At 54.9% G+C, this 16,372-nt stretch overlaps 1 protein-coding gene across 1 annotated transcript; it reads right to left on the reverse strand.

The window, feature by feature from the left end:
- Window positions 1-418: 418 nt before the first annotated feature.
- On the reverse strand, window positions 419-15,844 carry FBF1 (Fas (TNFRSF6) binding factor 1; the record flags this gene model as incomplete). The annotated part of the gene is made up of 29 exons (XM_010287945.1): window positions 419-502; window positions 1,104-1,273; window positions 1,598-1,730; window positions 1,836-1,973; window positions 2,154-2,330; window positions 3,095-3,280; window positions 3,651-3,773; window positions 3,905-4,023; window positions 4,337-4,476; window positions 4,793-4,900; window positions 5,423-5,629; window positions 6,078-6,178; window positions 6,381-6,515; window positions 6,604-6,648; window positions 7,421-7,479; window positions 8,179-8,273; window positions 8,575-8,652; window positions 9,338-9,733; window positions 9,852-9,954; window positions 10,392-10,525; window positions 10,751-10,904; window positions 11,767-11,886; window positions 12,678-12,758; window positions 13,322-13,466; window positions 13,597-13,647; window positions 14,182-14,242; window positions 14,672-14,762; window positions 15,092-15,133; window positions 15,817-15,844. Coding segments are annotated over 29 exons (3,504 nt in total), but the record flags the coding sequence as incomplete, so codon positions are not given.
- Between the last annotated feature and the right edge of the window lie 528 nt (window positions 15,845-16,372).

Consider the following 16,372-nt stretch of genomic DNA (forward strand, 5'->3'; position numbering starts at 1 on the left):
GGCAGAGCCATGACAGCTTGGCCTTGCCCGGCCTTGCAGCTCGGCCAAACCTCTGCGTTCTCCCCTCCTGCCTTTGGCTGTCACAGCCCGGCAGCAAGCAGCTGCCTGTCCAAAAGCCAGCAGCATGGCCAACCGAATCCATCCCCAGGAGGGCCACTGTGTCCCAGCAGCACCCACTAGATGCCCAGTGACCTGGGCCCTGAGGGATGGAGGCCAGACAAACAGTGGCTTCATGGCACCTGGGGATGGATTTCACGCTCTGAACACTCAGAGATTGTTTTTAAAGAAAAGGACAGTTCCTCAGCTGAGAACTGGAATTATTTATTGTTTGTTTTCCTCCCCGATGTGGAGGGCACAGCAGCCACCTGCAAGGACGGACACAGCCATCCCTTGGAGAGTGCATGGGGATGCCACCTCCTCAGTCTGACAGAGATGAAGTGTTGTAGGACGCTTTCTTCAGGGTCTCCAGGAAGAACTGCTCATCCTCTAAGAAATCACGGTCCTGAGAAGAGAGGAAAGATGGATGGGCTGGACACCACGGAGGGCCACAGAAACGGGGTCACAGTCCAGGGTGTCGCTCATGAGCGAGGGAATTATCCCAAACACTCCTTCATGCAGTGAGCAGTGGGCAGGTGGTACCCCTGGGGTGCATGGGCTCCCCTCTGAGCCCATAACCTCACACTCTGAGCGAGACCCACGGAGAAAGCCTCAAAGAGCATCCCTGCCTGTGGAAAGACCCAGCAGGGAACCAGGAGGCTGACAGAAGAAGAAGAAGATGAAGCCAGAGCCCATCATAGCTGGCTCCTCCCACTCCGGGACCGGGTGAGAACAGAGGCAACACCATCAAACCAAGGACAATGTCCATCTTAGGCTGGACATTGAGCCAACCTGAGACGATCTGGCTGTCCTTGCTTCAGGTATCACTCCTCTAGGTGCCCGTGACTTCTGCAAGCCCACTCAGCCCAGCCCAGCTCTGTGGCTCAGTAATGATCTTAGGAGACACCTCATGTTGTGGCTATCAGGCCTGAATCAGGCTTCGCCCAGCCCTGCTCCCACCTAGCTGGTTCAAAGCCCCTTCCAGCCCCAGCCTCCCACTGCCTCACCTGCTGGGCCCTGTGCTTCAGCAGCAGCAGTTTGGCGTAGAGCTCAGTGGGGCCAGCCATGGCCAGGGTTTCCCTGCTATCCCCCAGGCTGTGCCGAGGGAGCGTCCTGATGGGAGGCCGAAAGCCTGGAACAAGGGCCTGACCGTGTGGTGCTGCTACCGTTAGAGGAACTGCAGACAGAGACAACAGAGCATCCCTTTTTTGCCGCCTGCACGCCCCTGCAGCAGGGTCCTCCTCAGCCTCCCAGTGCAAATGGGCTTTAACCCACCTGCCTCTCCCCTTGTGCTCCCTCTACCCCCTCCTAGCACTGCCCTGGCTCAGAGAGCTCCACTGAGCTCCTTCAGAGGACAAAGAGGCCAACTCACATGTGAAGTTTACATACAGGGAAACTAAAAAAGCCTCCAGGAACATCCCAAGCCTCCTGAAAAGCAGAACACAAGTGCAGCTGCCCCCCAACATGTCCCTTCCCATCAGCAGCATGCAGGAAGCCTTACACAGCGTGCTGGAGAGGCCTTTTGTAGGAACACTGAGGTCCTGGTCTGCAGTCAGCAGCATCACGGGGTTGTTGGGCAGCTCCTCGCGAAGCTGCTCAAGCTGTCTCCTCTGGTGAGCCATGCTCAGACGCTCCTGCCGCATCCCCAGGACAAAGGGAGAGAGAGAAGCTGTTGGCAAAGGTTCAGGCCCTTTGTACAGTGGCCCCAGGCCAAGAAAGGAAAGCGAGGGGTTATTTGCCTGGTGCAGATGCTGTTCTTGCTGCTTCAACTGCTCCAAGTGCTGCTGCATGACCTGCAGCCTGGTCTGGTGCTCGGACTCCATCCTGCATGCCTCCCCCAGGGCTCGCTCCCCTTCCTCGTACTTCTGGGATGAGAGCTAAAAGGCAGAGCAGCTGGAGAGGCTGGGGACAGGGACCCTTCGCTGCCCTGGCAGGGCTCCCTTGTGCATCCCCTTATTCTCCTCCCGGGAGAGGATTAGGATTCATGACTTTGGGAGGAGTGTGAAACCCCAGCTTTGCTGCCGGCCTGTGAATTGCAGAGCAGCTGCTCTGCTTACCTTGGTCATGCTTTTTATCTCCTCCTCCCGCTGCTGGATGCGCAGTGCAGCCCCGTTCACCTTCTCCTTCTCCAGTCTCAGCTCCTGCCAGGCCTCATCCAGCTGCTCCCTGTCCCTCGCCAGCTGGTCCTCCTTGGCTTTCAGCTCGTGGCCCCGGATCTTCAGCTCTGCCTGCTCCTAGGGTGGGCACAAGGGAAATGGATGCATTACCTGCCCTGTCCTGGATACTACCTCATATCTTCCCAAGTGGTGGGACAGACCTGCCCCTGTTGAGCTTCTTGTGTGTGCTAGTTGGGGGTACAGAGCAACACCACCAGGTACTCAAGCAGTGTCCCCATCCTCCCACCCTTGGGGACCAGGGTTGGCAGAGCTGGGATTGTACAGACACAAACACATTCCTTCCCCGGAAAGAACGGAGCCCCTCACCATGTTGCACACCCTAAAATATGCTCAAGGCACAGCAGTTTGTCAGCAGTGGAAATACCCAGCCTGAATGATTATTGTCCACCCTGGTAGCCCTTAAAAATGCAGCTCTACCATACTGTCTGTGCCACATACCCCCTCCAGACAGCCCCAGGGGGGAGGAGAACTGGGTCTGGGAACATGCCCATGGCATGGGGAGGTTTTGCCTAACCCACCATGAGGGTTTCCTCTCACCAGACTTACAACTGAGGTGGCTGTGCCTGGTCTGGCTGCCCAAACTCCTCACAGGTAAAGGGGAGAGACAGAGGCGACTGATGCTTTAGTCAACATCTAAAACAGGCTGGTAGAGGCTGTTCCTGGAACAGCCTGATTCTCACCACCCTGACTGACATCTCTGTCTTAAGCACCTGAAAGCAACCCTGAATGTCTCCCCTGTAGGCAGGACCCATCTGTGAGCCTGCCAGGCGGTGCTGGAGGCCACGGGAAGGGGCTCCATTGAAAGGGCTCCGCTGCGGTACCTTAGCCAGGCTCATGATGGTGCCCTCTCTCTGGGAGTCCATCTGCAGGGCTCGGTCCATGTCACGCTCCAGCCGCTCTTTGCTCAGTTGCTGCTGGGTGTGAAATTCAGCCCACTCAGCCGCCAGCTTCCGTCGCTCCTCCGAGCACTTCTGCATCACTGACTTCTGCTCCTCCAGCAAAGTGCTCTGGAGAGTATTGCGAGAGAGAGAAAGAGGGAGCACTAAGTCCCATTCGCTGTAGGATTTTTCTCCTTTAACCCATCTCTGTCACTAAACCCCACACAACATCTAGAAGCTGGTTCAAGCCCGTGGCACCTGGCATGAACCCTGCATGGAGAGCTCTGGCCCCATGCTCCTCGCAAACTCGCGTGCATCATGCACACACACAGAGGGTCTGACTGCGATTCACCATGTGAACGGGTGTGAGATTGAGGAGGCAGAGGAAGGATGCTGCAGCCCAGCACCCAGCTCTTTCCTCCACCGCACACTGCAGCACAGCCCCGGTCAGACTCATGGGACATGTGAAAAGCACCTGAAGATGTCCACCCCACCTCACCTTCGCCCTCTCCAGCTCTGCTCGCTCCATGGAGAGCTGCTGGGTCATGATTCGCCGCTGCTCCTCCAGTGAGTGCTGCAGCGATTCCACTTTGGATTGCTCTGCTGTTGCCCTCCATCGCTCCTGGGTCCGGACACAGAGGAGAGACAGATGCGATTCACAAGCTCCAGGCCAGGGGCCTCCAGTGGGCAAGACATACACCCCACACCCAGATAGGCCGGCTGACCCAGGCAGAAGACACAGCACAGGCTCACCTGCTCCAGCAGCCGAGTCTGCTCTCCCAGTCTGGCCTCCATTTTGGCAATCACCTCCTGGAGTCGGTTCCGCTCCTCCTCCATGTCCCTCTGCTGCTGCGACAGCCTGTCCTGGAGGACTGGGGAGAGACAGCAACAGAGCCATGAGCAGTGTGAGGTGGGAAACCCCCTCTGTCCACACCATATTCATGGAAAAGCTGCATGCATGTGCGCTCATCACCTTCTGCACATCCCCAGGACAGCCCTTTGTAAAAGGGAGACCCTGAGATGTCCAGTGAGCAAGACAGGCAGGGATTTGCCAGCCTGGGCTCCCAGCCTCTGGCTGACTTGGAGCCCAACTTCCTCCCTGTTTTCTGGGTGTCCCCAGCCCCAGCAGGGACCCCGCAGAGGTAATGGCACAGGGGTAATGGTACAGGGTAATGGCAGACGTACCCTTGAGCTGCTTGTCCCGCTGCCGTGCCCCCATGGCCAGCTCCTGGGAGGTGGTGTGGTGCGTGGCCTCCACCTTGTGTGAGAGGTCGTGCAGGTCACTGGAGAACTTCTCCATCTGCTCGATGACGCCATTTAGAGACCTGCCGACAGGAGCGAGGGGAGGGTCACCCCTGTGGGACATGCTTTGTCTCACCACAATGGAGAGGGGGATGTGTGGTGGGCCAAAGGCCAGGTAGCCCGGCCATGAACCTCACTGGGTCATAGCAGAGCAGTAGGAAGATACAGCTGCTGCTTAGGGGAGTACTGAGGGATATTAAACAGCTCAGCACCCCTGGAGGCAGCAGGTGGGACAGGGGATGGCCCCTGTTCCTCTCGTGGTCCGAGGTTAGTTTCCCATAGGACAGGGACCACCATGGCCAGGGACCAACATGGGCATATGACATGGGCCATTGGTACCTGGTGTGTGAAGTGGCGCTGGTCACTGCATCGATCTCCTGGTCTTTCAGCCGCTTCAGCCGCTGGAGCTGCTCTTCGTGGTCTTTGCGCATCTCCTGGACAGACGCCCTGTGGGACACGGGGAAAGAGCCCACCACGGGCTGTTACAAACTGATGCTGCTCCATATGATGGGCACTGTGGAAGAGGCCTTGGAAGGGGCTGAGAACCAGGTCCCAGGAGCTCAGGTGGCATGGTGGTCTGTCATGGGGCATCCCACTGACAGGCATCCACATTTGGGATGGACCACATTTGGGGGTTACGGGTTTCTTTATCAAAAGCTGATTTCTCATAGACCCAAACTACATGGGCATCAGTGACTTGCTGACCTGAATAGAAGGAATTTTGGGGGAGATAAAACACTGGGTTCAGCATCTTTCAAAATACAATGCATCCACTCTGAAATGCTGTCTCCAGCCAGATCCTCCTGTGCCCATCTATAAAGCAAATCCCCATTCCAGAAGCCACCGAGCTGCCCACAACCCAGTGCTGCTGGAGTCTGATTTTTCCTTTCACCGTGTCCCTGTTCCCTAGTTTCTTTGCCAAAAAAATGGGAACTAGCCCCATGTGTGTGCTACTTATGCTGCTCTCACCTCTGCAGCTCCCGCAGCCGCTCAAGCTCCAGTGTGTTCTGCTGCTCCAGCGTGGCCAGGCGCTGCTGGTGCTGTGCTAGCAGCTCTGCCCGTGCCTGCTCCGCGTCCTGGCTCTGCGAGAGCAGCTGAGTCTCCAGCTGCTCCTTCTCCCGCCGCAGCCTCTCCTCCCGCTGCCCGTAGGTCTCCTCCACCACCTTCACCCGGCTCCTGCCCGGAGAGGTCATGGCAAGGAAGAAGTGTTGCTTTCATGGCAATATGTGGCACCCTCCACCCAAAGTGCACACGGGGATTTAGGACAAATCGGTGTCACTGTGTGCATGGGAAAACTGAGGCACGGGGTGCTTCACTCTCCATAGTCTGAGCCCTGAATCCTCCTGCTGCTGCCCAGTGCAGTGCCCTGACTGGGGACATGCTGGCAATGGGCCTGGCCCCTCCTCCTTGTCACCCATGGGACAATGTTGGCAAGAGTGGACCCCTACCTTGGCTCACCCATGCGGCTGCTCTCTGTCCCTCCCAGGTCCACACAGACATGGTTCTGTGCCTGCCTGCTCCAGGGATGGGTTTGGGAAGTGCCCCAGCACTCCTACCCCCAGGGGGATGGACAGGGCTGTGGGCAGCAATGTGACACAGGAGGGGAGCATGAGCAAGATGGTACCTGTGTGCGCTTTCAAGGAGATCCAGATCCTCCTGGTGCCGCTGCTGGAGACTCTCCAGCAACAGTTTGTGCTGCATCCGTTCCAGTTCCAGCGTCCGAACCTGCCGGGCACCCGGGCAGACGGTCCTTGTACCGCCCTGGGGACAGAGCTCCCACAGCAGCACTTGGTGGCTGTAGGCATCTCTGGACAGGGAGGTTTCTCCTCCCTCCCCCGTCACCCTGTTGCTATTTGGAGTTGACACAGCCCCTTCTCCTCCCACTGGGTCACCCGTGGTCCCCCATCCAGCAGATGATGGGGCTCACCTGGCTCTCCAGCTCAGCCACACGGGCCTGGGCACTGAGCAGTGCTGCCTGACAGCCTGACGCATCCTCGTACAGCTGGGCTATGGGAGCCCCCAGCCTTCTCTCATGCAGCAAGCCCGGGGCTGGGGACTCTGCCTGCAGGGATGGAGAGAGATCGAGGCCCTTCAGGATCAGTGGCTTCATGGTGTGGCCATCAGCCCCCAAAGAAAGGCACGTGCCTCACCTGCAGCTGCGGGGCACCCTGGAGATGCGTCCTGGGTGTGGTAACCTGTGGAGACACAGGGATACTGTCAGGGAAGTAAAGCCCCAGGAAGAACATCTCCTCCTAGTCTGGGAACGGCGACCCATCCCTAGCCTACTGCAGTCCCTCCTCTACCCTTCTCCAGCCCAACCCCACTGCTGGCCTGGGTCCCTTCGCGCTCTCCCCAGGTGATGCTCAGCAGCCCACACCAGCATGCTGGGCTCTTTCTCACCAGGGACAGGATCAAGGATAAGACCATGACTCCTCTGGGAGACAGCATGTGTCCTGCCACCAGGGCGAGTTGAGGGGGCCCAGCTAATGTGAAATGGAGGCTTCAAAGGCCAAGCAAGAGCTGCCCTCTCTGTCAGAGGCTCTGATTCCCCTTCAGTTGTCTAGAAACAATCTCAACGCACCTTCACCACAATACTGGGGAAAGCCAGCTGAAGAAAAAGTCCTTTATCAACTGGAGCCCCTGTTGCCTTATTAATAAAATAATATATAAGCCTGGGGAACTACGTAAATGCTGCTCAGGCAATGCAGGCTTGTAAACACACAAGATTTCCAAAGGATCCATAGCACACGTGCTTTGGCGTGATAAATACAACTCGTAGCATCTCAAGGCTCTCCAAACACTCTGCCTCCATGAACACGGGCTCCCAGAGATGCAAAGCGGTGCACATCCTTTCTCCTGCCAAGCCAGCACGGACAGAGCATTGGATGCCAGTGAGTTGGCAAGGGAGGGCTTGCGATCACCACCCTGATCCTGCATCTCTCGGGGACATGGGCCCAGCAGACCTACCTGAGCAAGTGGGGCAGGGCCCTGGGTCTCCTGCTCTCCTAGGAACAAGGCTGCAGGGACTGAAAATTGAACAAGTCCGTGATTGAGACATGGCAATGGGAATCATCCCCTGCCAGAAGGATGAGGGCCTGGGTCTCCTGGGCAGAGCAAGGAGAGTCCTGCTCCACTCTGGTGGCTGGTGATGGGGATGGATGGTCAGACAGGCTTGTCTGTTCCCACACCTCTACCCCACCCCATGCAGGGACTGTTCTGCAGAGTGAGTCTGGGGGCAAAGCACGGCTTCCTCCTCCATCCCTATCACCTAGGGAGGCAGCTGGGTCCCCTAAGCCACTTTCAATGGCCTCTGGGCTGTTGCACAGCCTCAGCCCAGGGTAGGAGGGGGTCTTTCAGCACAGATCACTAGTGGGACGAGTGTGGAGGCAGCAGGAGGGAAGAAGGAGAGAAGAGGGACAGCAAGAACTTATGCCCACCCATTGCTCAGAAAGAGCAAGCCTCTTGCAGCCCTCTGAAACCCCAAAGGCAGCACTGTGGAGTTCAGCACGCCCCAGCACAACGTCCCCACCATGCCATGAAATAGGGATGGTGGGATCCTGCAGCTTGGCAGCCCACTCCAACAATGGCTGGTCAAAGCCTGGGCAGCATTCACATGGACAAGGGCGATGCTGTGGCTCCTGCTTTTTTGTTTTGTTTTGTTTTGCAGGGCAGGGGTACCCGCTCTACATATTGCTGCCCAAATTGTACAACAACACAAAACACACCTAGGGCACTGGCGTCTCTGGAGGGCTCCCACTTCGCAGCCTCCGATGGGTGAGCTGAGGCTTGTTTTGCAGTGCTGATCCAGGGGACTGACTGCCTGCGTGGGCACAGACATGAGCGATGCACAGCAGTATCACAGCTCAGGGAGGGGTGTATGGACATTATCCTGTTTGGCATTTCTTTGGCAACTTAAAAGTTTACAGCTTGGCCACTGTGATCAAACAGGCAAGAGCCTGATGATCCTTCAGAGCTGCCTTCCCTCCCAGTTATAGAGGTCCCAGATCAAAGTGATCACTGCTGGCTACCAACTCCCCCCATTCCCCATTCTCACCCACACAGCTGCCTTCTGCAGGAAAATCCTCCCATGAAGGATGCCTGAAAGGTGAAGGTGGCCTTACCTGGAGCCGTCTGCACTCGCTGCCTTGTCCTGCAGGGCAGCTGCCTGCTGCGGAGCTGCGGCGGAGGTCGCTGGCTGGCTGCAAGCAAAAAGCATCCTATGTGGGAGAGCCGAGGAGCTGATGAAAGACAAGATCCTTTCCCCCAACACCAGTTCCTGCCTCTGTCCCACCCAGCTGCCGCAGGAGTCAACCTTTTGGCTGCAGAGGGAGCAAAGACACCTCAAAACCTCCATCACCAGTGTTGCTCCCTGCTGCAGCCACCCCCTTCCCATGGGCAGCAGCAGCCCCAGCTAACACATCCCTGCCCGCAATTCATGGCTGTTTGTCCGCAATTCACTTCTGAGTCCCATTTGAATGGCACAAGTCTCAAACCGTATCCATGTAAAACTCAACTGGAAGAGGTGGTTTGCTTGGAACTAGGAGGAATGAAGGGGAATGAAGGTAGGAATGAGGAATGTGGGGGGAGCTCATGGGAGTGTGCTGATCCAGGACACCTCTGCTGGACCCCAGGCAACACTGCAAACACTTGCAAATTGCAAAACACTTGCAAACACTTGCAATTTCGGCCACAACTGGAAGGAGAGCCCAGAGGTGTGATGTGACTGCGGGCTAGATCAGTGGTAGAAAGCCCCACATTATTACCCCAACTTGAGACAAGACAGATTAACTTCTTAAGTCTCAGCCAAGGGTTTCTGAGAGGTCCTGCTGGAGCAGCTACACGTGGAGCAGACGGGAGTGCTGCAGCCATCAACTGCGCCTTTACCTGATGGCAGAGCGGGGATCCAGCCCTTTGCCTGGGGCCTCCAAGGGTTTGGCATTTCTCTCCTGGGCCTTTGCCTGTGCTTGGGCTTTCTTGCGAGACAAGGCAGCGCTCAGCCAGTTCTCCTCCTCCAGCAGGTCGGGTTTAGCTGCTGCCTCCTCTGCAGCTGGCAGCTGGCTGGCAGGGCCGGGCCGCTCAGCTGCGGCAGGGCTGGGGTAGCTCACCGCAGGACCGGCTTTCACTGGAGATGGCGGCTCTGAATCCATAAAATCCTCATCTTTCAAGCCCAGCCAGTCGCCTCCAGCCCTGCTGCCCCGCACAGGGCTCCGGCTGGCTGGAGGAGGAGGTTTGGAATGGGGCTCCAGTTTTGGTTTGCTGCTGTTCTCAGCTGAAAACCTGCTGCAAGGAGAAGCAGTCACCTAGCTGCCTGCGAGGGGACCCTGGGGACCCTGCCTGCTCCGCTGCAGGGGCAGCATGGCCGGTGGCTGGAGCTACAGCCACACACAGAGCACAATACCTCACAGACTGGCTCCTTGTCGGCCGACCCTCAGGTGTGGAGGCCACCGTGGGCTGGTATGCTCCAAAGACAAAATCCTCCTCATCCCAACCCTCTTCTTTCTCTGTTCAGACAAGCAGCCTTGAGTCAGCGCCCAGAGGAACAGCTGCCTACAAAGACACCAGCCCTCCTCCTCCCCTGAAATTCCCACTGGGATCGCTGCCTCTGGAAAACACAGCTGGAAACATCTTCCCTGGAAAATCAGAAGCAATGTGCCTCCTCAGTGTGGCTGGGAAAAGCATCTTTGTTGGGAATCAGCCCATGTCCGAAGGCAACTGAGTTACGGCTACTGCAGATGCTCCCGGGCTGCCTCGCAGGGGAGAGTACAGCACTTTTGCATTAGCCACCTTCCCCTTACCCCCCGCTGAGAGCCTGTTAGCAATCCTGCTCACCACTACAGAAAGGGCATTTCCCCTGCAAGGGCATTAGAAACCAACCTCGCTCTCCCAAGCCAATGCTGTCACCTCTGCAGACCTTCCCAGTGTCCCTGACTGTGCTCACCTGGCTGCTTTTGGTATTTCTTATCCAGTTTGAACTCTCTGCACTCTCCCATGCCTGGCTGCTCCAGGATTTTGGCCACAGAGCCTCGTCCCAGCAACTCATCCAGCTTGGAGCGAGCTGGCCGGAGCTCCTCTCTGTTGGGGACACAGTGCAGGTGGGTTTCTGTGAGAGGCAGGGCTGTTCCTCATCACGCAGCCTTGCCAGGGTGCTCTGGCTCTTCTCTGTGAAACGAGGCTGCTCTTGCCCCTTTCTGGGACCCACAGGCAGAAGCTCCAGCATCACCCACCCAGCATGCTGGCACCCTCTCAATGCACAAGTCATCCCCTGCTTTACTCCCACTCCCTTTGCATTGCCCTTACTCTTCTGCCTTCTTTCCCGGCTTCTCGTCTCCTTTTGAGCCATTGCCAAATCCCAGTGCATCCATCAGGTCGTCACCATCATCTTCAAATGTGAGCTCCTCCCTCCTCCGGACCGGGGCCACAGTGTGCAGGGGTGTCTGAGGTGGAGGTGGCTCTGTGGATGGGATCACAGACTGTAGAAGGTTTGATCAGGGCGCTTTTTTTTGTTTGTTTGTTTTTTTAAACAACAAGAGATTAAAGCAGCCCTGCCTGCTTTTTTCTCTCAGGACCATTTACAAGGTCATTTTTAAATAGCTCTTTTCAGTGACCAAATCCCACAGCAAGTGACAGTGGCAATGCACAACTACCTGATGGGACGTTGCTGCGTGTCACAAACACTGGGCTTTCCAGTGCTGGCTAACGTCAGGAGCTTTTTAGCTTTGCAAGTTTCCAAACAGGTAGTTCCTGCCCCCCTTCCCCCAGAAGTCCCTGCTCCAGCAACGTGCCTTAGTCCTTGCTCTAACCCACCAGCTGCTACTAGTGTCCATCTCTAGCAGAGTGGATTTATCAGGGTGAATAGCAATTTTAGGGAACTATCAGACTCATTAGCATCCCTGCTGTAGGAACAAGAGCAATGAGTGCCTACAACGCAGCCACAGGGCAGCTGGATCCAACCCGGAGGTGCCCCAGCTGGGCTTTGATGTGGACCAGTGATGCTCTCAGCCACTCAAATCCTGACCCAAAAAATTTGTTCTCATTTGGTAACATGTAAAACAGGCTGGATGAGATCAAAGGTAAGATCTGAGCTTCCATTCCAGAAAGGAAAGGCCTGTAACCTGTGGCACACTGGAAATACCAAGCACGCAGTGAGCTATGTCACAATTAACGCTGTTACCAAGTTGCTCTATAAATGTCCGCACTGGTTAATAAGAGATAGGACTAGGTGGCTTTCAATTTAACGTTCGGCCATCACACAAACTAATCCAGGCTGCTGATTCATTTAACACAAAGAGGATGCATTGAGCAGCCCTGCTTACCTTTCTCTTTGCTCTGTTCTGTTTTTTTCTCAGAGCTGCTTTTAGTGCCTGTCGGAGGTGGCTTCTTGGGAGCATCCTGCTCCTCAGCAGATAAAATTCCTGCCAAAGGATCATCTAAATCTGGGAATTACCCCATAGGGGCAGGAAAGAAGGATAATAATAAAAACAAACAAAACAACAAAATCAACGTTATTTAGAATAGTTCTGTGCTAAGCCAAGCACTACTCCCCACCATGTGCACCTGGGGACAGGAGACCCTATCTGCCCAAAGCCATGAATGCAGGTTCTGCAGGAACCTGGAATACCCTTGAATGTCCCTGAGCTTCAAATACTCAATAGTTCCGTTTCTGTTCAGTTTTTCTGTATTTTCTTCTTAGAAGATTTATTTTCTTCTTAGAAGAAGAAAATAACTAAAAATTTGGGTGCTTTAATGCTTGAACACTGTTTAGGCAAAGAAAAAGGGGACAAGAAAGCCCACCTAAATCACCTAAAGCCCGTTAGTGATTTTAACAGATGCTGATCTTGGTTAAAGCACAAGGTTTGACAACCATATCTCAGCTGTATCAGGAAACCAGCCTCCCTGCTTGGAAGCTGGACGGAATCCCCCCAGATACAAAGGTCTCCAAGTGCTACAGTCAGTCATTAAAAACCAAAGCACAGGTGAAAAAGCAAATGCCCTCAAGAATCATCTCCCAGTCCCATCCTGGAGACAGCCTCAAACACAGAGCTGTAATTTTTTTTCCTTTGGTCACCTCTAAGGGATTAGATTTGCACCGGCATCATAGGAGTGACGGACTCTGTATCTCATTAAACAGTCCAGCCTTCAGTCAACAGAAGAGGCAAGCTATGGGCAAAGAGCAAGGACAGAGTCCTCAGCTGCCCCCATGTGCTGAAATGAAGCGAGATCCTACCTTCAAAGTTAAATTTCTTGTACTGTCGGGAAGCAGGAGGGGATGAGAGCAGCGGCTTCTCCATCGCAGGTACAGACTCTCCTAGAAAGAGAAGCCACAGCTCTCAGAGACAAGGTGCTGCAGGGATGCCCCTCTCCCACCCTGGCTGAAGGTCACTTTTCTGGCGGCAGCCCCCTAAAAGCACATATTGCAACACACAGTCCCCCCGCAGCCCTGCGGGGTGGCAGTATCTCTGGAGGGGCCTCCTTGCAAGCAGAGAAGGACAAAAGGGCCTGGGAAAGAGCAGGGTGGTTTGGGGACCGGCATATCTTAAATGCAACCCCTCCGGCTCTCCTTCCAGGCAGATCCCTGGTCTTTGACCTGCACCAGGAAACAGCCAAATGGTGTTTGGTGGGAGGCGGCAGCGTGGTCACAGTGGTTGCTGATGCTAGTGGCGTTACCAGAACACAACAAGAGGCCGGGCTAGGAATCTACCAAGGTACAACGCATGGCTAGAATAACATTCTCTCTCCAGGACAGCCCCAAAGAGACCAGGAAAAGGATTTTAGGGAACAAATACACTTTTTGTTCCCTATCTCAGACGAAAATATCCCCTGCTCATTTGCAACTGGGCTGTGAAAAGAAGAGCGGAGTCTCCTTTTTACCTTTCCCAGGAGCTAGCAGCTTCCCTGTGATTTTTACTGCTCCTCCCAAGGAGTCACATTTCTCAGGACCTTTCACAGTTGTCTTCCCTGGCCCAGAAATGGGTTTCGATATTCCCAGGAGATCAGCTTCCATGTCATCCATATCCTAGAAAGCAAGAGGATGAGGATGGGAGTAGGGTGAGTGCCTCAGCGCTGCTTCTCCCTTTGGAGGCTGGTGCTGGAGGCCATGGCTGCAGCACGTGTGGGGCTCAGATGGAGGGTATTTATGTGCTTACCGTCAGGGTCTGCAGCAGAGCTTGTGGGTCTGCGTCAGAGGCACTAGATTCCTGCATGGCAGGGAGGGGAGAGATCAGACAGATGAGTACTTTTTGGAGACTCACCCCTTGCTCCAGCCCCTGGTTTTCCTCATTTTAGGGGATGGAAGAATAAATGCCCAACTCCTCCTGGTATCCCCCTCACTGGAAACCCCCAGTGCCTCGATTCCTTTGCTGGGATTGTGCTGGTTTTGGAAGAAGTGTCGGGAACACCCAAGGCCATGGCTTTGGGTAAGGGTCCTTCCTGTGACACTTTACCTAACACGTACCCAGGAAGGCTGGGCTGCAGCAGCACGTGCGCCCCTGGCTTTGCTCCATCTCATCCCGGGCACCTGGAAGCCCTTCTCCCACCATCCACCCACTTCCCCATCCCACCTTCCCCACCCCACAGCAATGCCAGAGAGGAGTTACCTCTTCAGTCAGACTTCATGGTTCATGCCCAATATCCCACTGCTGACTTGGATAGGGTGACACCAGGGGCAAGCCTGGCCTGGCTCAGTCCCAGCGCTCAGGACACCCAGGCTCTCTCCCAAAATTTGGGCTCACCTCTGCAGTGCCGACGTCCTCTGCAGGGAGTTTGCTGAAGAAATCATCCTCTAGAATGGACCTGTGACACAAGCCCAGGGTTTAGCACCACCACATGTGAGCTCGGCAAGGCTGCCCTGAGGACAGCCAGGCCAAGTGGTGGGAGGTGGAGGGGACCACGCGGGCACACCGCGGCAGCCACATCATACAACAGAAAATGAGGTTAAAATAGCACTGGGATAAAAGACAGTAGTGCTGGGACTGCTACGTTTAAGCAAGCAACTACCAGAAGGGAGATTTACAGAAGACATACGGGGCTGGGGGCACCCAGCTCTTCCTGGAAAGCTTCAGGCTCTGGGCTCCCAGTTCCCAAAGGCATCGTAGGTAACTCGCCTTCCCAGGCAATAGCTCTCAGGGCAGGGAGCGAGGTGGAGAAACGAAGGATGGGGCAGGTCAGAAGGAGCACAGAGAGGTCGCCAAGTGGGAGAGGCAGTGTCTGAGAGGCACTCACTTCTTGCTGGCCTGTGAGCTGGTGCCCCGGGCTCTCCCACTGCTGCCCCCGGCCAGCTGGGAAGCTCTGGCAGATTTAACAGGGGTTTCATCTGGAAAAAAGACAGAAAGAAATTAGGATGGACATAGGCATATTGCTGGCCTAGGCTCTCCAAAGGGGGATTTGCTGTCTCCGCATGAGCCACACAGGCTTTTAATCGGAGATGAACTTCACTTCGCCTCTCCAAGCTGATGTCCAGCCTATTCAATGGCCTCTGACTCTGGGAAACCCTGCTCTCCACCCTGCTCCCTGCTTCATCCCCCCTCACAACTGCAGCCCCTCGGAGATCAACGGCTGTTGCACCAGCACTTCCTGCTCCCAGGAGGGGAGTAAGAGTACAAGGATGCTGCCCTTTCAGATGCAAAAGAAGGTTCATTTTACCATCGTATCCCAGGAGGTCACCAAGCACATCATCAATAGAGCCTGAAATGAGACAATTTGAAGGTGTTGAGGCAGGTGAACTCATTAAGGTGTAGAAAAACTCCCAATTTCCATATAGCTTGCTCTTCTGAAATCCCCCAAGAATAAAGGTTTGGTGTCAAGCATCATCAGCGTAAGGCCTTCCTTGCCAGTCTAGAGAGAACTGCCAGGACTTGATCCATCATTATTTTGTGAATAAAAGATTTGGCTTCACTTAGTCAGAAATAGGATATCTTTATCAAGTGAGCCAGCTGCTTTCTATTCAGTTAGTCACTGACCACAAGTGGCACTTGCACCCCGCAGTATCTCAGAGCCCCCAGGCAACCCCAAAAGCACTGCTTCAGTAATCAGGGGCTGCAGGAGGCCTCTAAACAAGCAGTTTGGGAGTAGCTGAGAGGAAGAGCTAAAATAAATGCATATATTCTCCCTTGGATTTAGGAAAGCCCACAAGACAAGCACACAGGACCCCAATAAGCAAATCTACTTGATGTGACAGGCAGGTGAATATCCCTGGTTCAGGAATGACACAATGCATTCAACGGCATCTTTCAGACAAAGACCACAAAACATTTCAGTAGCCAGGACTGCCACCTGATCCCAGTGTCCCCCCCCGGTTCTGTTCCACGCATTCCCAGCAGATCAAAGCACCTATGGACAGCGAAAAGAAAGCCCAGGAGCATACATACCTCTTAAATTTTTCTTGGGTTTTGTAGCCTACGGAGAAAGACAAATTCCCTTATTAGAAAACAAAGCAAGTCTGACCTGGACTTTCTCAAAACACTAAAGCCAGAGGCAGGTTTCTCCAGAGAATCCCACAAGCAACAGCAAAGCCCTCCTCCCACCTGCACGGTTTGGGAAATGGCATGTGAAACACAGGGGAACACCAGAGATATTTATAACTCTCAGGACACACCAGTGAGCACAGCTTCCAGCCCTCAGGATCACTGCTACCTCTGAACAGAGGTGCCAGAGCATCCAATCTGGATTTCCCAGGCTTGTCTTTGTACTGTATCACACTCACCATCGCAGAATCCCAGCCTTCCCCTGCTCCAGCACGTCCGATTAGAGATTCATCTGACCTCCATGTTGCAGGGGGGGATATCTAACACCATTGATCACATCCACACCAACCTCCTACCTGTGGGGAGAGGAAGATTTCATAATTTGCTGTTAAATACGTTTCCCACTCCTGCTCGGGGCCGCTCTGCAGCCTGCCAGGCTGGCTCCATGTTGCTCCGACCA

The sequence above is a fragment of the Phaethon lepturus genome, unplaced genomic scaffold (genome assembly GCF_000687285.1).
Source record: "Phaethon lepturus isolate BGI_N335 unplaced genomic scaffold, ASM68728v1 Scaffold48755, whole genome shotgun sequence".
Lineage (NCBI taxonomy): Eukaryota > Metazoa > Chordata > Aves > Phaethontiformes > Phaethontidae > Phaethon > Phaethon lepturus.